Consider the following 22,154-nt stretch of genomic DNA (forward strand, 5'->3'; position numbering starts at 1 on the left):
TTTCCTTTGCCTTGCAAATCTTTGCTGTGCCACCAGCCCCCTTTTCAAGCCTGCTCTTTCTGAGCTCCCCCTGAAGTTTCGAAGTAGGGAGTGCTTCTCCAACATTTTGCTCAAGTCCTTCAGAAGCTGAGGGAACAGAGCCATCTTCCTGATGAAGGACTCTCCCAGCTCCCAACCCTTCTTGTGCTCTCTTTATGGATAAGTAATTGGAGGTCAACACACCTGTTCTCCCCAGGTCTTTCCCCACGAGTTCTGGATGATCCAGTATGGTCCAGACCAGGATCCCCGCCTTGATTTAACTGCATAGAAGTGTAAACAGTAAAATTAGTTTACTTTGGTAGTTCAGACCAGAGGTCCTCCTAGTCATGCCACATGTCTCCAGAAAGCTCCCACTGACAGTAGCAGCATTAGAGGTAATCTGCTTTTGAGCCCTGGCAATCCTTTAACTACCTTGGACTAATTATTAATTTTACCCAATCTGTGCGTACATCACTGAAATCTCAGCACAGCGGGAACTTTGGATAAGCCATGCTGTAGAACAGGAGCAGTCACGGGAAAAAAAGCTGTCAACTTAGCAGTGGCCTACTAACCCAAACTTAGCAGACAGTAGTCATACGAACAGAGGAGACTTGTGGACTGTGACTCAGTGAAGCAATCCAACCAGTTCATGGTGGCCCAAACTGTAGTACTCACTCCCTTGTGTGGTCTGTACTGTCTGTCAGACCTTCAGAAGTTGGTTCAAATTATTTTCTTTAACCAAGCTGTTAAGCTTAGTTTAGTCCATGGTCAATTCAATTTCTATTTAAGGCTGTATTTTCCTTCCTATTTTCTACCACTTGTTTGCTCTTTGAGGAGAGAATATTTAAGTTGGCTGTGTGGGTTTTCCAGGCTGTGTGGTTGTGGTCCGGCGGTTTTAGCTCCTAATGTTTCGCCTGCATCTGTGGCTGGCATCTTCAGCTGATTCCAGCCATGAAAGCCTTCGACAATACAATATTTATGTTCTTTATGCATGCATTTCAGTGATTTTTCTTATGATTGTAAGCCACTTTTGTCAGTGGGGGAAGGGGTGGTTCTTCCAAGACTGAGAATTGGGGCAATGAGACTTGGAATAAAAACAGGAGCTGTAAGGCACAGAGTAAAGGTCATCTAGTCTGATATTCCATTTTCTACACTAGTCAGATAGCTGCTTCCAGAAAGTACAGAGTATCAAGGCATCAGCCTCCCCCATATTGTCCCTCCACAAATGCAATTCCGAGGTACAGTGCCACTGAACATGAAGGCTCTACTCAGCTATCATGTGTAATAGTTGTTTAGGTCTGTTTTCTTTCACTATTTTGTCTAGTCCATCTAAAACATACCTCCTAGAAGAATAGGTTTTTATACCCCACTTTTCTCTTCCGTAAGGAGTCCCAAAGCGGTTTACAATCACATTCCCTTCCTCTTCCCACAACAGGCACCTTGTGAGATAGGTGGGGCTGAGAGAGTTCTCAGAGAACTGTCACTGGCTCAAGGTCTCCCAGCAGGCTTCACGTGGAAGAGTTGGAAATCAAACCTGGTTCCCCAGATTAGTGTCTGTCACTCTTAACCACTACGCCATGCTGCCTCTCCTGGTTGATGAGGTCAGCCCTAAGCCATGAGAGGCTCCTGTCCTTCTTTATCCTTCCTCATTCAGTGCTAAAAGCCCTGCCTTGGGCCTTAGGCCTGTTTCTCCACAGTTGATGGCATTTGCCCTCTTTTATCATAGACCCATCAATGAAAGCCTCACCTTCACCATAACCCACAATGAGCACGACATGGTCCAGTCGTTTGGGGCTGCATTCCTGAGAAGGTCTCCGGATAATGCCTTTTTGGTAGTGCTAGTAGATTAGAAAGAACAGAAACTGTGGGTGGGTACTTATCAGGAAGGGACAGAAGTTCTGGAGAGGCGGGCAATTTTCTGTCCTGAAGGTGGCACAAACCAAGGAGAGGGAAATTGGGAGGGGGGGGGGGGGTTCTGTCCTCCTCCATCACACTCTTACCTGAAGTGGTTTGGTATTGAGGATAGCTGTTACAGGGCCTCTGGAAGCAACGACATGAGCTACATCTGGGGAATGACAAGGAAAAGATGTCCAGGTGAGTTCTGGGGTGTGGAGAGAGGAGACCAGGCCTTCATTCCGAGCCTTGTTCCTGCCCTAGAATGTGATCTCTGCACCCATGTCAAGACCAGTCTTGGCACATGTGAAATTATCTGAACATGTGCCCAATGGCTTTTCCCCATTCTCAAGCAGAGAAAAGTTATTTCTACCCCTTTCAATAAGATTCTTTTTAAATAGAGATGCCAGGGATTGAATGTGGGGGGCCCCTCTGCCACGGCCCCTTTCCATAGTCCTCTGAGCCCGCGTGAACCATCACCATAAGTCCTTACATTTCTCATCCCTGGGCAGGAATTCATAATCATGGATCCAGGCAACTGGTTTTCCTCGGTCCTTTCTGCATTGTTGTGGTTTTCCCACGTAGGGATAGTATTCCTGTTCTGTCAGTCCACCTGAAAAAGAAAACATGGGGTAGCAGCAGAGGTGGGATCCAGCAGAAAGGTTCGCAATGGTGTCTTGAGAGTATGTCGTCAATATTTGTGTGTGCAAAGCAGGAGAGCGTACTGACGGTGAGCCTTTGCCACGCGATTTTTGCCTGAAGTTACGTTTTTCCCTATCAAAGCAGAAGCGCGCAGAACTTCGAAGCAGCATAGCAGGAGGTGCGCCCGGCAGCGCGGCAGCCTGCGCCTGTGTGCACTTTCGCTTTTCCTTAATCTATGTGCGAAGCGGCTGCGCTCCGTTGCCACAGCCCTCTGTAATGCGGCCCCCGGAATGCCCTCGCCATGGCCCTCGAAGTTGTAGGCCCTGCCCAGCCCCATTGGCGCTATGCCACAGTTTGAATCCCACCACCATGGGAACCTGTTACTAAAATTTTTGGATCCCACCACTGGGTAGCAGGCAGGAATACAGTGTTTTCTCTCTTCATCCCATGAGAGCTTGTATCTACAAAAGGGTTAACCCCCACACCCCACCCAAACTCTGCAATTTCACAACCAAGCAAGCATTTGAATTTGGGTCTTGGTCCCAGCCCAACATTAGTAACACACCCGTAGAGGTTAACAAAATTCAGTTTACACAAAAACAAGTTTTGTTCTCTTGGTATATTGTTGCTGATATATTATTGCTTGATATATCGTTACAGCGGGGGCTGAGAGGGCTCTGGGATTTCAGTCACAAGCCTCTAGTTCTCAAGGGCTGGGTTTGAAGACCTTTATCAAACTGGATGTGCAGGTGGACCTAGAAGAAGTCCTGGCCTTCTCTGTTTAACAGGCCAGTCAGTTATCAACTGTGTGGCCCAAGGCCTCCCTAATCATGGAGCAGGCTACCCCCAAGGAAGAGAGAGGCCTAGTGGGCGAGTAACTAGATTCCAGAAGAGAATGGAAGCCAATCAGTGTGAAGGATCTCTTTTCCATAAACCTGCGAGATTAGGGTTGAGGAAAAACTTCTTCCAGATCAGAATGGCTATGTGGTTGCCATGGAAGCATAGGGGAAAGAAAGTGTCAGAGGGACATACTGTCATTAAGAACCGTCTGGAAGGCTTCCCAGGCATAACCCCCGTCGCAGCCATCTCCACATCTCACGCAATCAACAACCTCTGGAATGGGAGAAAGCAATATCAGGTTTTTTTAAAAAATCACATTTAGCCAGGGAAATATGATGTAAAAGTGCTATTCACCCTTTGCTCCTTTCTCCTCCCATCTCCTGGTTTCAGCCAGGTTGATGCTGGCTAGCCCAAAAATATTACTCTTTTTAAGATGGTTATTAGAAACTAATCGACATTGAAACAGATTGATGACAAAACAGACTTCACACGGAGTCAACATTTCAACACCTTTGAAATCTGGGTGGATTTTCAGTGTACGAAACTTTCCGTTTTCAAACTTGCAAAATTCAATCCACTTTGAAGGTTTTGTTTTGGGTTTTCTTGGGGGGGGGGGCAAGTCTCATTGTTGAAAATAAAGCTAAGGTAACAAGTTCAGGAATCAACTTGTCAAATATAATTAGTTATTTCACTCTGTAAAACCCTCACATCCAGCAGTTATCTGTCACTTGGAATGATGTATAATTTAATCCCCCCCCCAAATAAATAGGAGGTAGGCTAATTTGCAAATCTTTCTTTTTACAGAACCACCATATCAAGCAGAGAAATAGGCACTGTATATGTGTGTAAATGTAGCAGGGGACAAGGAGACTGCCCTTCAGAAGCAGGAGAAATCCCTTGTGGAAATAAATTAATATCCTGAAAACACTTTTCTCGCATGCCTTCTCGTGGGGATTTGAATAACTAATTCAGTTTGTTTTTGCAGCATACTGTGGCAATTAGTTGACTATTAATGATGCATGAAATCACAGTATACTTCTGTAATTGAGAAGTGTTGCTGGGGACTTAAAGAAGAAGAGTTGGTTTTATATTTCCCCTCTCTCTCCTGTAGGAGACTCAAAGGCTCTTACAAACTCTTTTCCCTTCCCCGCTCACAGCAAACACCCTGTGAGGTAGGTGGGGCTGAGAGAGCTCTGAAGAACTGTGACTTGCCCAAGGTCACCCGGCTGGCATATGTTGGAGTGCACAGGCTAATCTGAATTCCCCAGATAAGCCTCCACAGCTCAAGCGGCAGAGCAGGGAATCAAACCCAGTTCCTCCAGATTAGAGTACACCTGCTCTTAACCACTACGCCACTGCTGCTCCTGATCTGTGGAAAAGTTCTGATCTGAGAAAAAGAAAGGGACAGCCCAATCCAGATGTGGGTGGGGTGCTCCATGGCAGCTGGGGACAGCGTAGCGAAGGCAGTGCCACACTACATCCAAATGGGTTTTGGGCAGCGTGGAAAGAAAGTACAACTGAGAAACTTCCTACAGTCCGAATAATTAAATTAGGAAAAAAGGACTTACACCACACTTTCCAGTAGCATAAGTCTGCAGCTGGGGAGGGTGGCATTCCTGGGCTGAAACCGCAATGGAAACCAACTGAAGTCAGCTCCATTCCTGGAAATGCCCCCGGCCTGCCCTGCACTGCACCAGTATGTTTTTCTACGCCAATGTAGCTTCAGGGCATCGGGTCCCTCCAGCTGTCTGTGGTGCCTACCTGCCAGCATGTTTGCTGTCTCCACCAGCATAGATGCCCCTTACGCCAGTGGAATGGGCAAACATGCCAACGCAGACCCCAGCCACTACCACCACCTGCTTCACCCCTCCCCCATCTGGGTTGGGCTGTAACTCTGTTGACCCCTCACTTCATGGCAAATTGCTGGATTCTGTATATGTTTCGAAGTGCTCGTCCTGCCTATGATGAAGGCTAGTACACAGGCATTTGGAAACAGATTTTACAGCCTATCATATGGCATTTCCAGTGCTCAGCCCTAGTCAGACCTGCCCCAAACCCAACATGGTTTCTTTTGATACTAGACATACCCTGTACGGAAAGGTTAAACGGAGAATGATAATGAATATTCCACAAGGCCTCAATGTTGGACACAGCAGCAAAAGCCCAGCATGATTTGCATTTGCCCTAAGAAGGGATGGGGGGGGGGGGAGATTAAAGCACAAGGAAGTTGCAAAAGATCCATCCCAAAACTCCCCATTCCATCCTCCACCCCAAGCCTTACCTTTCCACCCTCCCTCCACCCCAAGTCACACCTTCCCACCCTCTCCCCACCACAAACCTCATTTTTCCACCCAGCCTAAGCCACTCCTCCCCCAAGTCTCACCTTTCCACCCACCCGCACCCCAAGCCACACCTTTTTGACCCTCCACCCACCCCATGCCTCACCTTTCTACCTTCTCCCCACCCCAAGCCACAGACTCAGGACTAGATAGGTGGGAAGCATCCCACCGAGTAACGGGGCACTATGGACCTGGTAAACCCTATGTGAGGGTGGGGGCGGGGAATGGGCTAGGAGGGCTCATTGCATCTCCCACTGGAAATGGGCTTTGCAGCTAGTAAATAACCCTAGAATCCCCCCCCAAAACCCTAGAATCCCCCCCCAACAAGTGTCAGATGCTCTGGCATTAAAGCCATTGTCAAGGGATGATGGGTGACCCCTGTTCATTACACAGGGATACCACACTTTGGTTTACAACCCAACCCATCACACAATAAATCCCCTTACCTGTTTTTTTACTGCCGTGATGGCTCCAAGTTTTCTCCAGTCACAGGATTTTGCATGTTTCTTAAGGGGTTTCCCTGACTGATTCAGTGTGGGGACTTGATCAGGGTAAGGAATCCCAAAGATCTTCTCAAACTCACTTTCTGTGGGATGGGGGAAGAAAAATGTTGGCGGTTCTACTTTAGACAAAGGCAAATTTACTTTACACCTTGGGTAACATTCTCTGGATGGTGCAAGTTGGGCAGGCTTGGCCCTCTTTGGAAAAGGTTTAAACAACAACTGGGGATAAGGCTGTGTGCTGTGGGGTTGGGGAGGAGCAGGGCTTTAATGATTTCATGACTGGCAGAAATTCAACAGGTGCAGTAATGAGTAAAACTTCACTTTTTGTCTGTTTGCCTGTCCAGTTGCCATAGCAGCAATAACTTTTCTAACACAGCATTACCAAGGGCTCAGACGCCATTCACAGATTTTTTTTTTAAAAAAAAATTGCCTGCCATTGTTTAGAGTAAACCAGCTAGTCTCTAATCTCGGTCAGATTATGCTTCATGTCATGGGCAAGAGAAAGAATTTTTACCTCAGAATAGCCACCTGTGTGTTAGATGATCCAGCAAAGAGTTGCAATAGCAAATGGACTTGCCGCTCGGAGGATATCTAACCACAAAGGACACTGCAATGGCCAGATTGGTGAAGAGCCAAAACCCAATTTTCCCCCTCTAGTAAGAGGAAAATGTCCCACACCAGGATGGCCAGCAAAGCCAAATGCCCCTTCCATCTCCTGATGTGTCTACTACAGGGTTTATATAAGTTATTAAACTTCAAAGTTTAATAACTGAGGCAAGAGGTATAGTAAATTAAGTATAAAAATTAGTCGGCTGCAGCACCAGTTTTTAAGAGGCAGAAGCAAAGAACACAAAAGATCATCCTGAGTTTGATGCCACACTCCCATTAATATGATGCCCATGTTCATTTTCCTGGGGCAGGGTAACAAGAACTCCCTAATTCTGGGACTCAGCCTTGGGGTTGTTCTCTCTCTTATCTGCCACCTTTGCTAGACGTCCAACATCCAAAGCCAGAGGCTTCATTCTAAGGCCCTCTTTGGGACTGACTATTCCCTCCTCCTTACCTGCCAGGTCACTGAACAAAGTAACCCCATATTGGGCCGTGCCCAACTCCGAGGCCTGTAATTCACAGATCACTTTCAGGTTTTCCACGAAGACTTTGAAGCGATGGTCTTTTTCTGAGGTGTAAAATGACAAATTCAACAGACTGACAGGATCTTTCCCCAAGTGTTGTTTGTTCATCAAATATTTCAGATTAGATCTCTGATGAGAACCAAACCCAATGAACTTTGTTCTGAGATGTTCTGGCTCTTTTGGAGCTACATTTAAGGTTGCCAGCCTCCAGGTGGGACCTGGGGGTCCCCGGAATTACAGCTCATCCCTTGACGACAGAGATCAGTTTCCCTGACGAAAAAGGATATTTCAGGAGGTGGACTTTATGGCATTGTATCCCAGTGAGGTCTCCTCAGGCTCCATTCCCAAATCTCCAGGAGTTTCTTCGACTGGAGCTGGCAACTCCCCACCCCCCCATTTCCCACCAGTGGCCAAGAGGTATCTGGCAACCCTCGCAACATTTAAAGGCACCAAGGGCAGATTTTGGAGCTCCTCCCATGTTCAGGGAGGGAAAGCAGAAGAAACTTGTCCACATTAAGCCTGCTAAATGACTGCGATCCAGTCCCTCAATGTCATAAAATGGGAATAACCATGAATTACTTAATGGGGATGCCTGAGAAGGTTAGCTATCAAGATCTGCCAAATCTGGGAAGTGAATGAATGCAATTGGGGTGGGGGTGGGGGTGGGGGGGCACTGGATGTGGCAAACCAAGGATACTGCCTGTTTTTGGGCAGGCCTCCTGTGATTCAGTAGGTTCACAGCAGGCAAAAATTAACCAGGCAGAGTTCCATTTTTTGTTTGGCAACGCTGTCCCTGTTGAATTTCTGCCTGCCAGCCCCTCCCAAGAAACAGGAGACTGGTAAGAAAAGGAAACATGAGCCATCTCCCCTCCCAACCAGAGATTCTGCTGTCAGCAATGAAGGCTGGAGTCCTTACCTTCTTGGCTCCAGTAGATTTTGTTGAACCGTGTCATGAAATCCTGGAAAATCTGGGCTGTCTGGGTCTAAGACAGAAGAGGGAGAGGAAGTTGAGCAAAGAGCTTAATTCCCCAAAGAAGCAGATCTCTTCCCCCACCCCCCGTCAACCATTGTTTATTTAAAATATTTGTAATATTTATTATCCATTGGCTACCCACCCCCTGTTCTGGCCTCATTGCCCTTATCTCTGGCTTCCTTGCAGCTGTGCCAGCTTTCCTGCTGGTTCCTGTCTTTTAACAGCCATGCAAAAGGTAGAAGTGTGGCAAAGGCTGCTTTTTCTGATATGGCTATACAGCTGCAGGGTGGGGGCTTTGCCTGTTGAATTTCTATCCATGAAGCAACATCCAAGGAGCCCCATCAAAGAAAGAAAAGGGATCAGACAGTCTTCGCTGCAAAATCCCCCTGCCTGCCCTCTTCCACTCATCCTTGCCGTCTTCTTGGCACTCCACCTTCCCACACATCCCCTTCAGTCTCCTCACCAGGTTCAGGTCTGAGGGCAGGAAGGAATTGCCAGGATGGGGGCCAAAGTCCCACATGCCCCACAGCATCAGACAAGCATACAGGATGGCTGACAACATTGCAGGGGTAGCTCTGTTCCACTGTGGGACTGCCAGCCCATAAGCAACCACCAGCAAAAGTTCTTATAGGGACTTGGTGGGGGAGGCATCCGGTGGAGAAACCACTGAGGCAGGAAGAGGAGGAGGGCTGATACTTTGGAAGTTATACTCATGTTGTGACAAGTGGGGGCCAGAGAACAGCTGGGCTTAATTTGACCTTTGGGATCTGCACTACATTAGCAGAGTGCCTCTGAGCATGTGCAGAATCACCATCATTACCTGGCTTTGGAATGAAGGTCCCTTCAGAGTAAATGGTAGACACAAATCTCTGCACCTCTCTTTTTAAAAAAAGAAGAAATTAAGCCCTTTACATTTACCATAACGGACATTTGTGGTTTTGTAAATCTTCCCTTGTAGGACTGCCGTTACAAAGTCCCTCCGTCTCTTAGCCGTGCGCTGGATTCTCAGCTATCTGTATCCCTTCTCTCTCTGCCTGGTTGCAACCCCCAGATTCATCCCATGATGAACAAGTCCCATGCCAATGTTCCTTTGTTTTTCTCTAGTTGGCCTTGAGCTGCGTTTGGCTGACTTGAAGCAGCAGGTTGCTGAAACAGACCCAGCCCTGCCACTCAAAACCATCTTTTCTTGTGTTTCCTGCTTTTTGCAAATTGGTACCTGCTGGTCTAAATTGGGAGGGAAAGAAGTCCCACACTCCACTTCAACATCTGTGATTAAACAGGCCAGAAATTGTACCAGATTTCACTTGGGAAACTATTACTACTACTTTGCACTTACATAGCACTTCCCTGCATGTTATCTTGTTATTTGAATAACAATCCTGAAATTTAGGGTTGCCAGCATCTTTTGGCTGGGCTGCTAGGCATTGACTCCCCCCTTCCCCCTGGGGTATAGGGTCAACCCAGTTTCTTGTATTGGTGCAATACTTCAAAACCATCTGTGAATAATATTACAAGAGAAAAAGAAAGAAGCAAAATAATGTGGATAGAAAGTTAGAAAGAAAGACCACAGACCAAAAAAAAATAATAATTCCATCTGCTTTTTAACCAGCAGTATTTTTCCCAAGGGGAGGGGCACCATTCCTGGATATACTGCAATACCAAGTTGATGAATGGAGTGGATGGAGCAAGCTACACCACCTCCAAATACTAAAAATCCATTTAAATACAACCATAGGAAATGCACATAGAGCAAATACAGACAGTTCCTGGAAGTCAATCTTAGCCCTAAGGCCAAAAAGCAATTAAAAAAATAAATTGGCTGGGAAAAGTGCCTTCCTAGCATCCATTCCTGAGGAACTTCCAGGGCTCTGAGAGCACTACCACAACCTGAAGTACCCAACACCATAGCCATCCTAGGTGGGATCACAGGACTTCCCATTACATTCTGGAATATTGCTGCTCTTTCTGCCTTCCAGGTAGTGACCCTCCTGAAAGACCATTTGATGTCATAATTGGTAGATTCTCTCTGCTTGCTTTGTTCCTTCCATGATTTTGGCTGCCAAAACTCGGTCAGACATTGGTTGATGATCTGCATAAATCCATCTCCTTTCTCATGATGCCTTGCAGTTCGGTTAACCATTTACGGTCACGGCTGATGCTGCACAGATGTTTTTGTTTCTGCATTCAAGTGTCTTGTTTTCATTTCAGACCAGAAAGAAAAGATTAGACAGAAAGGGCACAAGGCAAAGCATATCATACCAAAAGCAAATGACAAGCGAGATAAAGGCAAATTCAAAACAAAGCAACAAGATCGGCCAAGATCCAATTACTCGCCCAACAACAAGGGAAGGTGAGAAATCCTATATTGTTAAGGTGAATAACATGAAATAAAGTGCATCCTACATACATCAATGGAATAGTTCATTCACAAACTAAAGTGCATTAAGCATACATCAATGGGGATAGTCCGTTCATAAATATATAGAGTTTTACATTAGTGGTAATTCCATGCGGGTAAGTATAGCCCGAAGACGTGATGGTTCCGCGATTGCTTCAGTATCATACAGGTAAGTAATTTTTCAGGACTACACCACGTAATGAACAACAAATAAGCAAGACACAAGCAAGAAAGTTTGTAACAACAGCACGTAGCTGCAATGGTAACAAGTAACACGTAGCTGTATCAGCAGCAGGCAAGTAGCACGTAGCTGTATCAGCAGCAGAATGCCTGCGCGCGGAGAATGCGTTTTCGAGCTGCAAATCTTCTTCAGTGCTTATACAAATTCATGTTTCCAATTGCTTTCATTCTATAGTTCTTGGACTATTATACAATTTTGCCCAATATATGCAAACCTGGTTCACAGAGAATCCCTTCTGTTTTCCTTAGTAGCCTTAGCATGCATGAAGTATCATACGTCAATGCACTCATTAATAATTCAGAACTGTTACGCAGCAAATCTATTGTACAACAAATGCACATCATGCCTCCTCCAGATTTGCATTTTGCTCATCTTTTTGTTTCCTTTTTGTTTTCATTTCCACTGGCCATCCATCACTTTCCACAATCCAAATCTTATTCTTCTCAACTAGTCTTCTGGACTGGAGCAGCCACAGGCTTCCCAAACAAGTGAATGTTTTTCTTAAGCAGACTGACGAGCTAAAAGTTAAATTGTCAGCCATACTCCCATGTACAACTTTTGGAAAATCAGGGTGTTGTTGTTTTTCAAACTCACCTGCAAATGTTTGAGCAAAAGTTTTTTCAGAAAAATTCTGCCTAACTGTAGGTTGTGGCCAATGCAGCTGGAACGAAAGTGGCTGGTAAAAGAATGGTGGTAGTCTGAGGCATCAAACCAACCAAGCGTTTGGTGAGGTCCTTATGATTATCATACTGCTTGGAGAGTCAGAGTTTAGTGTGAGCTGTTTTCTCCATTCCTGTGGGTGTCCTGGAGGAATCTAGCTGGCATTTGCTGAAAAAAGGAAAGTGGATAGAAGGCTCTTTGGTACAATCCTGCAGGGTTCCTCCTGAGACATCTGAAAATTAACAGAAATTCCCTAAACTAAGTGCTGTTGGGGGGGGGGGGCGGCAGAGGAATTATTACAAAGACAGAAGGCTCCATTTCCCAGTTGAAGTTGTTGTGGGAGTGTGATGATATTTTGCTGAAAAGGGACTTTTGTGTGATCTAATCATAGGAGCAAAAGATTCACCCAGAGTGAGGGTGTAGATCACTGTTGGTGAATGGGCAAACTAGGATCAATCTAGTTAATGAATAGGGTACTTAAATCCAGCATAAAAGGAGAGGGAAAATAATTTTGGTATTGAGCTAAATCTCCTCCAAATTGAAGCCTTTCACAGCCAGAATCAACTGGCTGCTGTGGGTTTTTCAGGCTGTGTGGCCATGGTCTGGTAGTTTTTTGCTCCTAATGTTTTGCCTGCATCTGGCAACTTCAGAGGCATACAGTGACATGCCTCTGAAGATGCCATCCACAGATGCAGGTGAAACATTAGGAGCAAACCCACCACCACCACCCCTGGCCACACAGCCTGGAAAACCCATGACAGCCAGTCTCCTCCAAATCCCTACTAAGTCCACATTGGACAGTGTCAAATCTGCATATAACCACCTTTGTCTTCCAGGTGCCACAAGACTCTCAGCTGCGGCAGACTCACACTGCATTCCTGTGCAGAGCTACTCTAGTGTGAACCCCACTGGTGTGAATGGACTTAAACCAGAGTATCTCTACATAGATTTCCATAATTGGGCCACTAATTCCCCTTTGCCCCTCTGTTCCAGATACAGCAAAAGTGGCTGGTTATCTGTGGAGAGATGTTAGAGGAGTCTGTTTTCCTGACTTTCTTCATCTGGACAATTTGTTTATGAAAAACACACTTCCACTAATTCTCCTATACCTGGAGAAAGAAGGTACAGGATCATAGAATCATAGAAGAGTTGAAAGAGACCACAAGTCCAACCCCCTGCAATGCAGGAACACACAGTCAAAGCACTCCTGTCAGATGGCCCTCCAGCCTCTCTTTAAAAACCTCCAAAGAAGGAGACTCCACCACTCTCCAAGGTAGTACATTCCACTGTCGAACAGCCCTTACTGTCAGGAGAGCGACCTTGGGAACTCTGTAGCTTTGGAAAATATTTGGGAAGAATCCTGCCTGTCTGCACGTTTTGTTTTTATCTGTAAAAGAAAAAAAAAGTTCAAAACAACTTTCACTCTAATTACTTTTTTAAATGAAACCTGAATATTCTGAGAAGGGGTCTGGAACATATTGGAAAAGCCCAACTCCCACAGTCCCTCTCCCAACCAGACTCCTTTTATCCAGCTACCCACTTCCCCGCCCTGTCCCCTCTGAGTGCTTTGATGCGAAGGCCTTGGGTGCAGGTGCAGAGCCATGTTTGCGAACAGCTAATCTACTCTGAGCAGATTGTAGCCTTTCTGTTCCTGCATACAACACACACCCCTTCCACATGCATCCCTGGCACCTCACCAGAGGAGCTATTTATACCACAGACAACAGTTCTCTGTTCCCCTGGAATGTCTGGCCCGAAGAAAGAGCAATATAGAAATGCCAGCCTCCTCCCCAATTTCTAACCCTTCATTGTTGGCCCAGTGACAAGAGACAGCAGTTTTAACAAGGACGGGAGAGCTTCCTTTGCTGCATCTGATTAATGGTCCACCTAGTCCAGCATCTCATTGGGGTAGCCTTTGGAAGCCTGCCATTGAGACATGAAGGCACCAACTCTGCCCATCTATTTGTCTACAGTGTCTGATACTCAGGGGTAGATGGCCTCTTAGTGGCCCCTTCCGCACATGCAGAATAATGCACTTTTCATCCACTTTCACAATTGTTTGCAAGTGGATTTTGCTATTCCGCACAGCTTCAAAGTGAATTGAAAGTGGATTGAAAGTGCATTATTCTGCATGTGCGGAAGGGGCCAATGTTAGAGGTTCTATTTGGCTACCTATCGTGACTGGCTGTTGTGGAGTCTATACAAATGTGTGTAATCCTTTTTAAAAGGTATGGGACCGGTGAATATCAACTTCATAATGGGGCATCTTGTATGCTTACTGTGCCCCATCATGGAGAGAAGCAATTTAGGTGCGGGTATCCACATTCTGGTTTTACTAAGATGACTGTGATGCATTTCTGTATATTGCTGCTCTGGACCATCTCTTGGATGCAGCAAAATTCTATAGCTAGACTGTTGACTGACATGTGTCACAGTGCTTTTTGTGGAATGGATGGAAATAATGCCGCCAGGTAAATAACATCCCATTTAAGGCTCAGTTAAAGGAGCAGGAGAAAGTTTCCCCCAGGCAGTTGGCACTCCTAAGTGCCACCCATATTGTGGCATGATCTTCCCAAAGATGTTAAGATCCCGCATTGTTTACATTAACACACCACTGTAAGGCATGATTATTTAGAAGAACCTTCAAAATTAGTAGCTGTTTTGATTGGAGACATTGTACAATCTTGTTACCGCCAGGAAAATAGGAAAATATTTTCCTGAGCCTATCGCTGAACTACACTGGCTAAGGATCAGAGCAAAGAGACCAGTGTTGTCCAAAAGTCTCCATAAGGCCTGGACTGATTGTTGGAAGATGTCACTCTGTTTTGCTATTGGACTGTTTGAAGTTTTACTCTCAGAATCCAGAAGCTCATTGGACTGTTCACTTTCTTACTTTCAGGATCCAAGAATTCATTGGATCATTTAAAGTTGTCTTTGTCTAACACTCCCAATGAACCACCTCAGGCAGGAAGGCACAACCTTTTCTTCTGAGATTTGATCTCATCAGCATTTACAAAAGGACTGTTTTCTCCCCTTGGTTTTTTTAAGGACATTTTCTCTGTATTAGGTGGAAGGAGACCACCTCCTTCCTGGTTTTTGCACTGTGGGGGTGGGACTGCCCTACACCCCCCCTTTCTGGGTTACTGGGGGAAAGGTATAAAAGGTGGATGCTCTGTTGAAGCAAGAGAGTCTTTTGCAGAGCTGTTTGGAGAAATCACTGGCCAATAAAGAAATCTCCCTGTTTTGGAAGAATCTCCGGTCCCCTGCGCCTTTCCTCTTTGCTTTGCTGCCACGAGCTGAAATCACTTGAAATCACTCCTAGAAATCACTTTATGTTACTGAGGCAGTGGTAACAATCTCTGAATATGCATTTAGGGTTGGGCTTACTGGTCTCAATTCAGTTGAAATTGTGTTTTTAAAAAACAGTTTCTAAATAACGCGTCTGCTAGGGTTTCCAACTACGGGTTGAGAAATTCCTGGAGATTTGGGGGTGGGGCCTGGAAAAGGTGATGTTTGGGGCAGGAAGGGAGCTCAGCAGGATATAATGCCAGAGAATCCACCCTCTGAAGCAGCCATGTTTCCAGGGAAACTGACCTCTGTCTTCTGGAGATCAGATGGAATTCTGGGAGAACTCTACTTGCAGGTTGGCCACCACCCTCAAGGACGTAGGTAAGGGGTGGGGTTCTCGGGTTCAACCCCCCCATTGCATGTCCGAAGCTCCACTCCCGTTTGTGGTTTTTTTGTATTTTTAGTGTTTTTTCGGTTTCTGGCCTGCAGGGGGCACAGTTTAAGCTAGCAGCACCAAAATTTCAGGGATTTTTTAAAAGACTCTCCTGATTATTCTGCTCAGGTTTGGTGAAGTTTGGTTCAGGGGGTCCAAAGTTATGGACTCTCAAAGGGGGTGCCCCATCCCTCATTGTTTCCAATGGGAGCTGATAGGAGATGGGAGATAAACCTTTGAGAATCCATAACCCCCTGAACCAAACTTCACCATACCTGGTTGGTATCATCAGGAGAGTTTCTTACTGATACCACCAAGGTTTTGTGAAGTTTGGTCCAAGGGGTCCAAAGCTATGGACTCTCAAAGGGGGTGCCCCCATCCCTCATTGTTTCCAATGGGAGCCAGGTTGCTGGCGGGAACATCTATTAGGGACCGGATTACTCCGGTCCTGTACCAACTACACTGGTTGCCGATCGAGTACCGGGTCATGTTTAAAGTTCTGGTTTTGACCTTTAAAGTTATTCGCGGCCTTGGACCAGCATACCTACGGGACCATCTCTCCCTATATCAGCCTCTTCTGCTAAGGGGGCTCCTCCGGCCTTCCTCGGAGGCTTAGGACTCTCCCTGGGTGATCCCTTGGCCCCAAAGTAAGATCCGGCTGGCCTCTGAGCAAGGGCCAGGGCTTTTACGGCTCCTTGGTCTCCCTACCTGGTGGAACAGGGCTCCCAAGTGAGATCAGGGGCATTCCTCAAGGGACATGCAGTGAGTTTCCGCGAGAGGCCTGTAAACGGACCTTGTTCCGGCCAGGCATTTGGCCAGGCCGGGATACAACATCTCACCAGGTCTGTGGAAAAATCTGGCCTCCTGTAGTGAAGGGGGAAGGGGAAATAATTTTAATCACCATCGGAACTTTGAATTTTATAATTTGTATATGGTTTTAACTGGGATTGGGGTGAAATGGATTTTAACTGTTATTTGAATGATGGACACCGCCCTGAGCCCTTCGGGGAAGGGCGGTATAGAAATTTAATTAAATAAATAAATAAATAAATAAAATAATAGAAGATGGGAGCTACACCTTTGAGGGTCCATAACTTTGAACCCCTTGAACCAAACTTCACCAAACCTGGGTGGTATCATTAGGAGAGTCTCCTAAAGATACTCTGAAAGTTTGGTGCTGCTAGCTTAAACAATTGCACCCCTGACAGCAGGCACACCCCAAATTTCCTCAGATTCTCCTTTTAAATCCACCCTCTTTGCCTTGGATTTAAAGGGAGAATCTGAGGTCCCCAGTTTAAACATTGAAAGTGATGCTGTTTCAGGGTGGGGGATAATCCACCCCAAAACGGCATCACTTTCAATGTTGTTTGAACTGGGGACTCCAGATTCTCCCTTTAAGGTGGATTTAAAAAGAGAATTTGGACTCTCTAGTTTAAACACCATTGAAAGTGATGCTGTTTGGATTCCAGCATCACAGTGGCTGCCCGTGGAGGGGTGTGTGTGTGTGTACAAAACTCAGATTTTGCACCGGGCTCCATTTTCCCTAGCTATGCCTCTGCCCAGAGGGGAGGGCAGAAGGGCTGCCGGCTGGGAGCCCAGTTGGTGGGGGGGCAGGGGAGGGCGGGGCAGGGGAGTCTGCCATCCCCAGCCTCAGGAGAGCTGCTTTTATAAGCACTGAGGCCAGGGGCGGGGCTTGGGGAGGCATGGCCACGCCCCCCAAGGCGTCCCTGGGCCACCCTATTTGAACCCTTTAGGAGAAAGAAAGACAGGTTAAAATGCCGTAAACAAACAGGCAGGCAAATGGGAGGCCTGCTGCAGAACTTGCATTTGAGATCTCAGCTGAGAGGAGGTACAAAGGTTGATGGACAGAGGGAGACCAGGGGCGTAAAGAGGCAGCCCTGGGCAAACTGTAGCCCTGGGCAAAACCTGAGTTGGATGCCCCCCCTTGGGCGGCCACTCCACCACGACCAAATTTTTTTGCACCAGGACATTGGGGCCTGCAGGGGGTGCATTTTTAGACATATCAGCACAATAATTTCAGCATATCATCAGGAGACTGTCCTTATGCTACTCCCCAAGTCTGGTGAGGTTTGGTTCAAGGAGTCCAAAGTTATGGACTCCCAAAGGGGGTGCCCCATCCCCCATTGTTTCCAATGAGAAGCTAATAGGAGATGGGGGGCAACAGGTTTGGAGGGGGGTCCATAACTTTGCCCCCCCCCCCCCTGAACCAAAATGCCCCCAAACCTGGGGGGTATCACTCAGGGCAGTCTCCTGGATGAGACCCTGGAAAGTTTTGAGATCTGGAGATCATGCCTTCAGAAATGTCCCTAGCTCGTAACTCCTCATGGGATAGGCAATGGTAGGGTCTTCACGTAGAATAAATTTTGGCACTTCTCTGGGATGTTCCTGCAGGGGGCGTAGTTGTGGGATGGTCGACACCAGTCAGACAGATCATCTGAAACTGTCTTTTAGTACTCTTGGTGCAGCTTTGTTTAGGGGGTTCAAAGTTATGGACCCCTCAGCAAGTACCCCATCCCACATTCTTGCTAAGGGAGATGGGTGTTACCCTTTGAGGGTCCATAACTTGGGACCCCTGAACCAAACTGCACCAAACCTTGGGGTGCCATCATGACAGTCTCCAGATGATACTGAAATTCTTGGTATAGGGGTCCGCAGAACAAATTTGGCAAACCCCTGACAGTTCCTGCAGGGCAGCCAGATTTTAACGACACCAAATGTCAGGGCATCATCCGATCCAGGCAATAGGGTCCAAAGGACCATGGGGTACTCCATCCCACATTCTTAAGGAGATGGGCAGGGCACTTGAGGGTCTATACCTTTGACCTCTGAACTAAACTGCACTAAACTCTTAAAAGCATCATGACAGTTCCTCCAGATGATACTCTGAAATTTTGGTGATGATATCATCCAAGAATGCCCTTCCTGCAATAACAACATCCCAAAAAATTCTTGCCCAAGAATCTTTGTTCTGCATTGAATTTTCGGCAGTGCTGTAATGGGGGGTTGCAGGTTGGGGGGCACATTTTTGAAGGCACAGTCTCAAAGCTTTCAGGGTCTCATCAGGAGACTGCCCTAATGATTCCCCCAAGTTTGATGCAGTTTGGTTCAGGGGGGGCAAAGTTATGGACCCTCAAAACTGTAGCCCCCATCTCCTATTAGCTCCTTTGGAAACAATGGGGGATAGGGGTACCCCTTTTGGGAGTCCATAACTTTGGACTCCCTGAACCAAACCTCACCAAACTTGGGGGGTAGCATAAGAACAGTCTCCCGATGATACGCTGAAATTTTGGTGCTGCTAGCCTAAAAAGTGCGCCCCCTGCAGGCCAGAAATGGAAAACCACTAAAAATACCCAAAAACGAATCCAGCATTTTGATGCCCCCCACAAGGTGATGCCCTGGGCAGCTGCCCACCTTGCCCAATGGGCATTACGCCAGTGAGGGAGACCTTCAGAAAGGTTGGGGCGGGGGAATCCTTTGGAATACATTCAACATGAAACCATAAATGCATTTTATGAACATTTGTCATGTTTGACAAAAAATGTGTGCATGACAGGTAGATTCATATAAATAACCCTCTGGTCTGCCACATGGTGAAGAATGGAGATATGCCCCACCTGCTCTCTCAGGTGGGGAGCAGACTGACCAGGTTTCCCCCGCCCCCCAACCACGTGAAGGACTGTAAGGTTGCCAGCTTCAGGTTGGGAAACTCCTTGAGATTTGGGGGTGAAGCCTGAGGAGGGTGGGATTTGGAGAGGGGAGAGCTCTTAGTGGGTTGCCCTGCCACAGAGTCCACCCTGCAGAACAGCCATTTTCTCCAGGGAAACTTGAAGGTCAGCAGGTATATTTATATATATATAATCCTGTAAGCAAAGTAGCAAGCAGAATGTCGCCTGTGTGCCACTTTAAATAAGAACAGCTATCTTGGAAAGACCACCCTTTTTACCTCAGAAATCATAAACAGAAGAGCTTTACTTATACTGAGAGAGAAAGAGACATCGATACATTCACAGTTCATCGTTTTGTTACAGTTTGGTTACCGTAACAAGTATCGTTTACAAAATCAAACTTTCAGTCACAGGCTTTTTACATAGTTTTGTTAACAGAACATTTAACATCATCTTTCCTCAGCAGAGACAGAGAGCTAATGGTTTCCAGCTGTCACTTTTAGAATGTCCGCTGAGATATCCCAGAACTCCATGCCTGCTGCTGCATGCAAGGCTGTTAAATCCAACAATGCTGACCTTTGTAATCAAGAGATGATCTGTAATTCCGGGAGATCCCCAGGTGCCTCCTGGAGGCTGGCAACCTTATCTGATCCAACTTTCCCCAAGAATCGCTGTGTTAAATAGACCCCTTCCTCACATGCAGAATAATGCACTTTCAATGCACTTTGCAGCTGGATTTTACTGTGTAGAACAGCAGAATCCATTTGCAAACAATTGTGAAAGAGGATTGAAAGTGCATTGTTCTGCATGTGCAAAAGGGACCTTAGTCTGTTGCTGCAAAGAGCCTTTAAAGCCATGTAAGGAGCCATTTTTTCCCAGCACTAGCTTTTAATCTTTTACACAGTAATTTTCTCTACTTTGAGGGAGAAAAAAATCTCAAGATTTTACCTCATTTAAATGTTTATGCTGTAGTGATAAGTCCTTGCTACTAATAATACTCTTTGATTTTAATACACTTTGATTTTTCCCCTATTTATCTTTTATTTAATAGTGTTTTATAGTACCTTGTGGAGCTTTAGATGTTTTTTCTTTTCAGTATTGAGCCCAGTGCCTGTTGAACAGAGCAAAGCAAAACCTCCTTACAGTGGTATGTGTCTTATTTACCAAATCTCACATTTTAATTTATATTCCCTCTAGCTTTTCTTCCAGGGAACTCAAGAATGGTGTACATGAGTGGGGGTCCCAAATGGCTTTTGCAGTGACCAGACCCAGACTTGTTTCATTTCAGCAAGGCAGTTGTGTCAAGCGTCTTCAGACCATTCCCACAAGACACTGAGATGTGCACGTGTGTACAAGTTCTCAAATCCATCCAGACCCAAATTATCCAAGATTCTGGTTTGAAGCTTTAAACCGCTAATCAGCACAGGGCCAGCTTACCTGAAGGACCACCTACTTCCATAGAAACCTACCTGACCACTCTGGTCACCTTCAGAGGCTCCAGACATCTGATGCTAGGTGAGCAGCAATTTGAGAAAGGGCCTTCCTGTTTGTGAAATCAAGACTTTGGAACTCCCTTCTCAGGGTATTGAGATCTCTCTCTTACTCTCTCTCTTGTGGTCCTCTGCCAGCGAGTGAAGACTTTTTTGTCTTGTTTGGCATTCCCGTCACTGACTTTTTAAAACCCTCTTATCTTTCCTATTTAAGTGTTATGTGTGTCTGTCCATCTCTGAACTGTATGCTTCACTCCCCATAGGTTGTGGTAACTCAACGCTGCTAATTTTTTGAACACATTCTGCTCATTCTCAGAGGCTCTCACTCATCTTTATGCAGCTTGTTCCAAAATGAAATATACCTTCGTGTGATGCAGACTCTTGGTTCAAGTCTGAATTATACCTCTGAGTTAAGCTAGTGGACGTATTGATGGTCATGAGAATGGAGATTAGGTACACAGGTGTCAAACTCGCGGCCCTCCAGATGTTATGGACTACAGCTCCCATCATCCCCTGCCAGCATGATGCTGGCAGGGGATGATGGGAACTGTAGTCCATAACATCTGGAGGGCCGCGAGTTTGACACCTGTGGATTAGGAGATTAGACAGATTCATGAAGAGCACATCCATCCCTAGCCACCAGCCATGGTGACTGAAGGGAGCCCTCACAGTGAACCTGTAAATGCCACTACGCCAGTGCCAGGAGGAAGGCCTTGGACTCTACGCTCTGCTTGTTGGCCCCTGGCACAGCACGGTGGTTTGATCCAGCAGGACTCCTTGCATTTACTTCGCTTTTGTGATTTTTAAAAGGCGTGGACCTGATTGTGGGGGAGTGTCTGGCCATACCCCAAAGGGCAGAAAGCTGGCATCAGATACTCCGAGTTCCCGTTGGGGAAGACACAAGCCTGCCTGTAAAGAATGCCAAGGTCACCGCAGTGCTGGAGGAGAGGCAGATAAAAGTGTGTTCCCACAGTCCACCCGCTCACTTCTCTGTCCAGTTCTGCCCACCCCTGCCCCCCCAGCTTAACCCACCATCCTGCACACCAAGCCGCAAAACCCACACACCTCTGCTTTGGCCCAGATACAACCTGCCTGGCCATGTGGCACCTGCTGCTTCTGAGTGGATTGCTGGCATGGGTGCTACCCTGGGGTGCCTGTGCCCCCTGGGAGACCAACCTTGATGGTGATCAGACACTGGAATCCGCTGTGGTTACCCTTAATGACAGGTAAGCAGCTGGGTGGTTATTGTTTGCGGGTTGGGGTGGCCAGATGTGAAGGAAACAGCATTCTTTTGAAAAAGGCACTGGCCCTTAGAAGTGGCTTAGAAGATTTTTGCAACAGGAGAGAAAAGCTGCCCTTTTTGACGTGCCTCCAAAGGCCATATTCCCTTTTTACATTTGATCATCCGTTTGAAAGGTGGAAAGGTGGGGGAACAAAGGGCTGTTCAAGAAGGCTGCAGGAACATTTGAAGTATCCTATAAAAGGTTTAGAGTAGCTTTCCTAGGAGGAAAAACGAAAACATTCTGGGTCACTGGTTTTTAAAAAGACTACTAAATAGGAACGTGAACGGTTTATACAGTTATGCATGGGGTGGAAGGAAGATGGGGGATAGAGAGA

At 46.4% G+C, this 22,154-nt stretch overlaps 1 protein-coding gene and 1 pseudogene across 2 annotated transcripts in view; both read right to left on the minus strand.

Moving 5' to 3' along the window:
* CTSW (cathepsin W) overlaps window positions 1–8,947 on the minus strand; it is a 9,318-nt gene extending 371 nt beyond the window's left edge. The window contains exons 1-10 of one of the 2 annotated variants that reach the window (XM_048514727.1): window positions 8,805–8,947; window positions 8,285–8,351; window positions 7,299–7,412; window positions 6,179–6,318; window positions 5,481–5,577; window positions 3,586–3,666; window positions 2,405–2,524; window positions 2,019–2,083; window positions 1,766–1,856; window positions 223–299 (exon numbers count right to left, since the gene is read on the minus strand). In XM_048514727.1, coding sequence (XP_048370684.1) covers window positions 223–299; window positions 1,766–1,856; window positions 2,019–2,083; window positions 2,405–2,524; window positions 3,586–3,666; window positions 5,481–5,577; window positions 6,179–6,318; window positions 7,299–7,412; window positions 8,285–8,351; window positions 8,805–8,903 — 951 coding nt within the window. In that variant the 5' untranslated portion in view covers window positions 8,904–8,947. Of the gene's footprint in view, window positions 1–222; window positions 300–1,765; window positions 1,857–2,018; window positions 2,084–2,404; window positions 2,525–3,585; window positions 3,667–5,480; window positions 5,578–6,178; window positions 6,319–7,298; window positions 7,413–8,284; window positions 8,352–8,483; window positions 8,542–8,804 lie in introns of those variants that run through there. The other variant, XM_048514735.1, reaches the window with a different exon arrangement.
* A 1,019-nt stretch (window positions 8,948–9,966) lies between these two features.
* On the minus strand, window positions 9,967–10,144 carry LOC125425532 (annotated as a pseudogene).
* Between the last annotated feature and the right edge of the window lie 12,010 nt (window positions 10,145–22,154).

This window comes from Sphaerodactylus townsendi, linkage group LG01 (genome assembly GCF_021028975.2).
Source record: "Sphaerodactylus townsendi isolate TG3544 linkage group LG01, MPM_Stown_v2.3, whole genome shotgun sequence".
In the NCBI taxonomy this organism is placed as follows: Eukaryota; Metazoa; Chordata; class Lepidosauria; order Squamata; family Sphaerodactylidae; genus Sphaerodactylus; species Sphaerodactylus townsendi.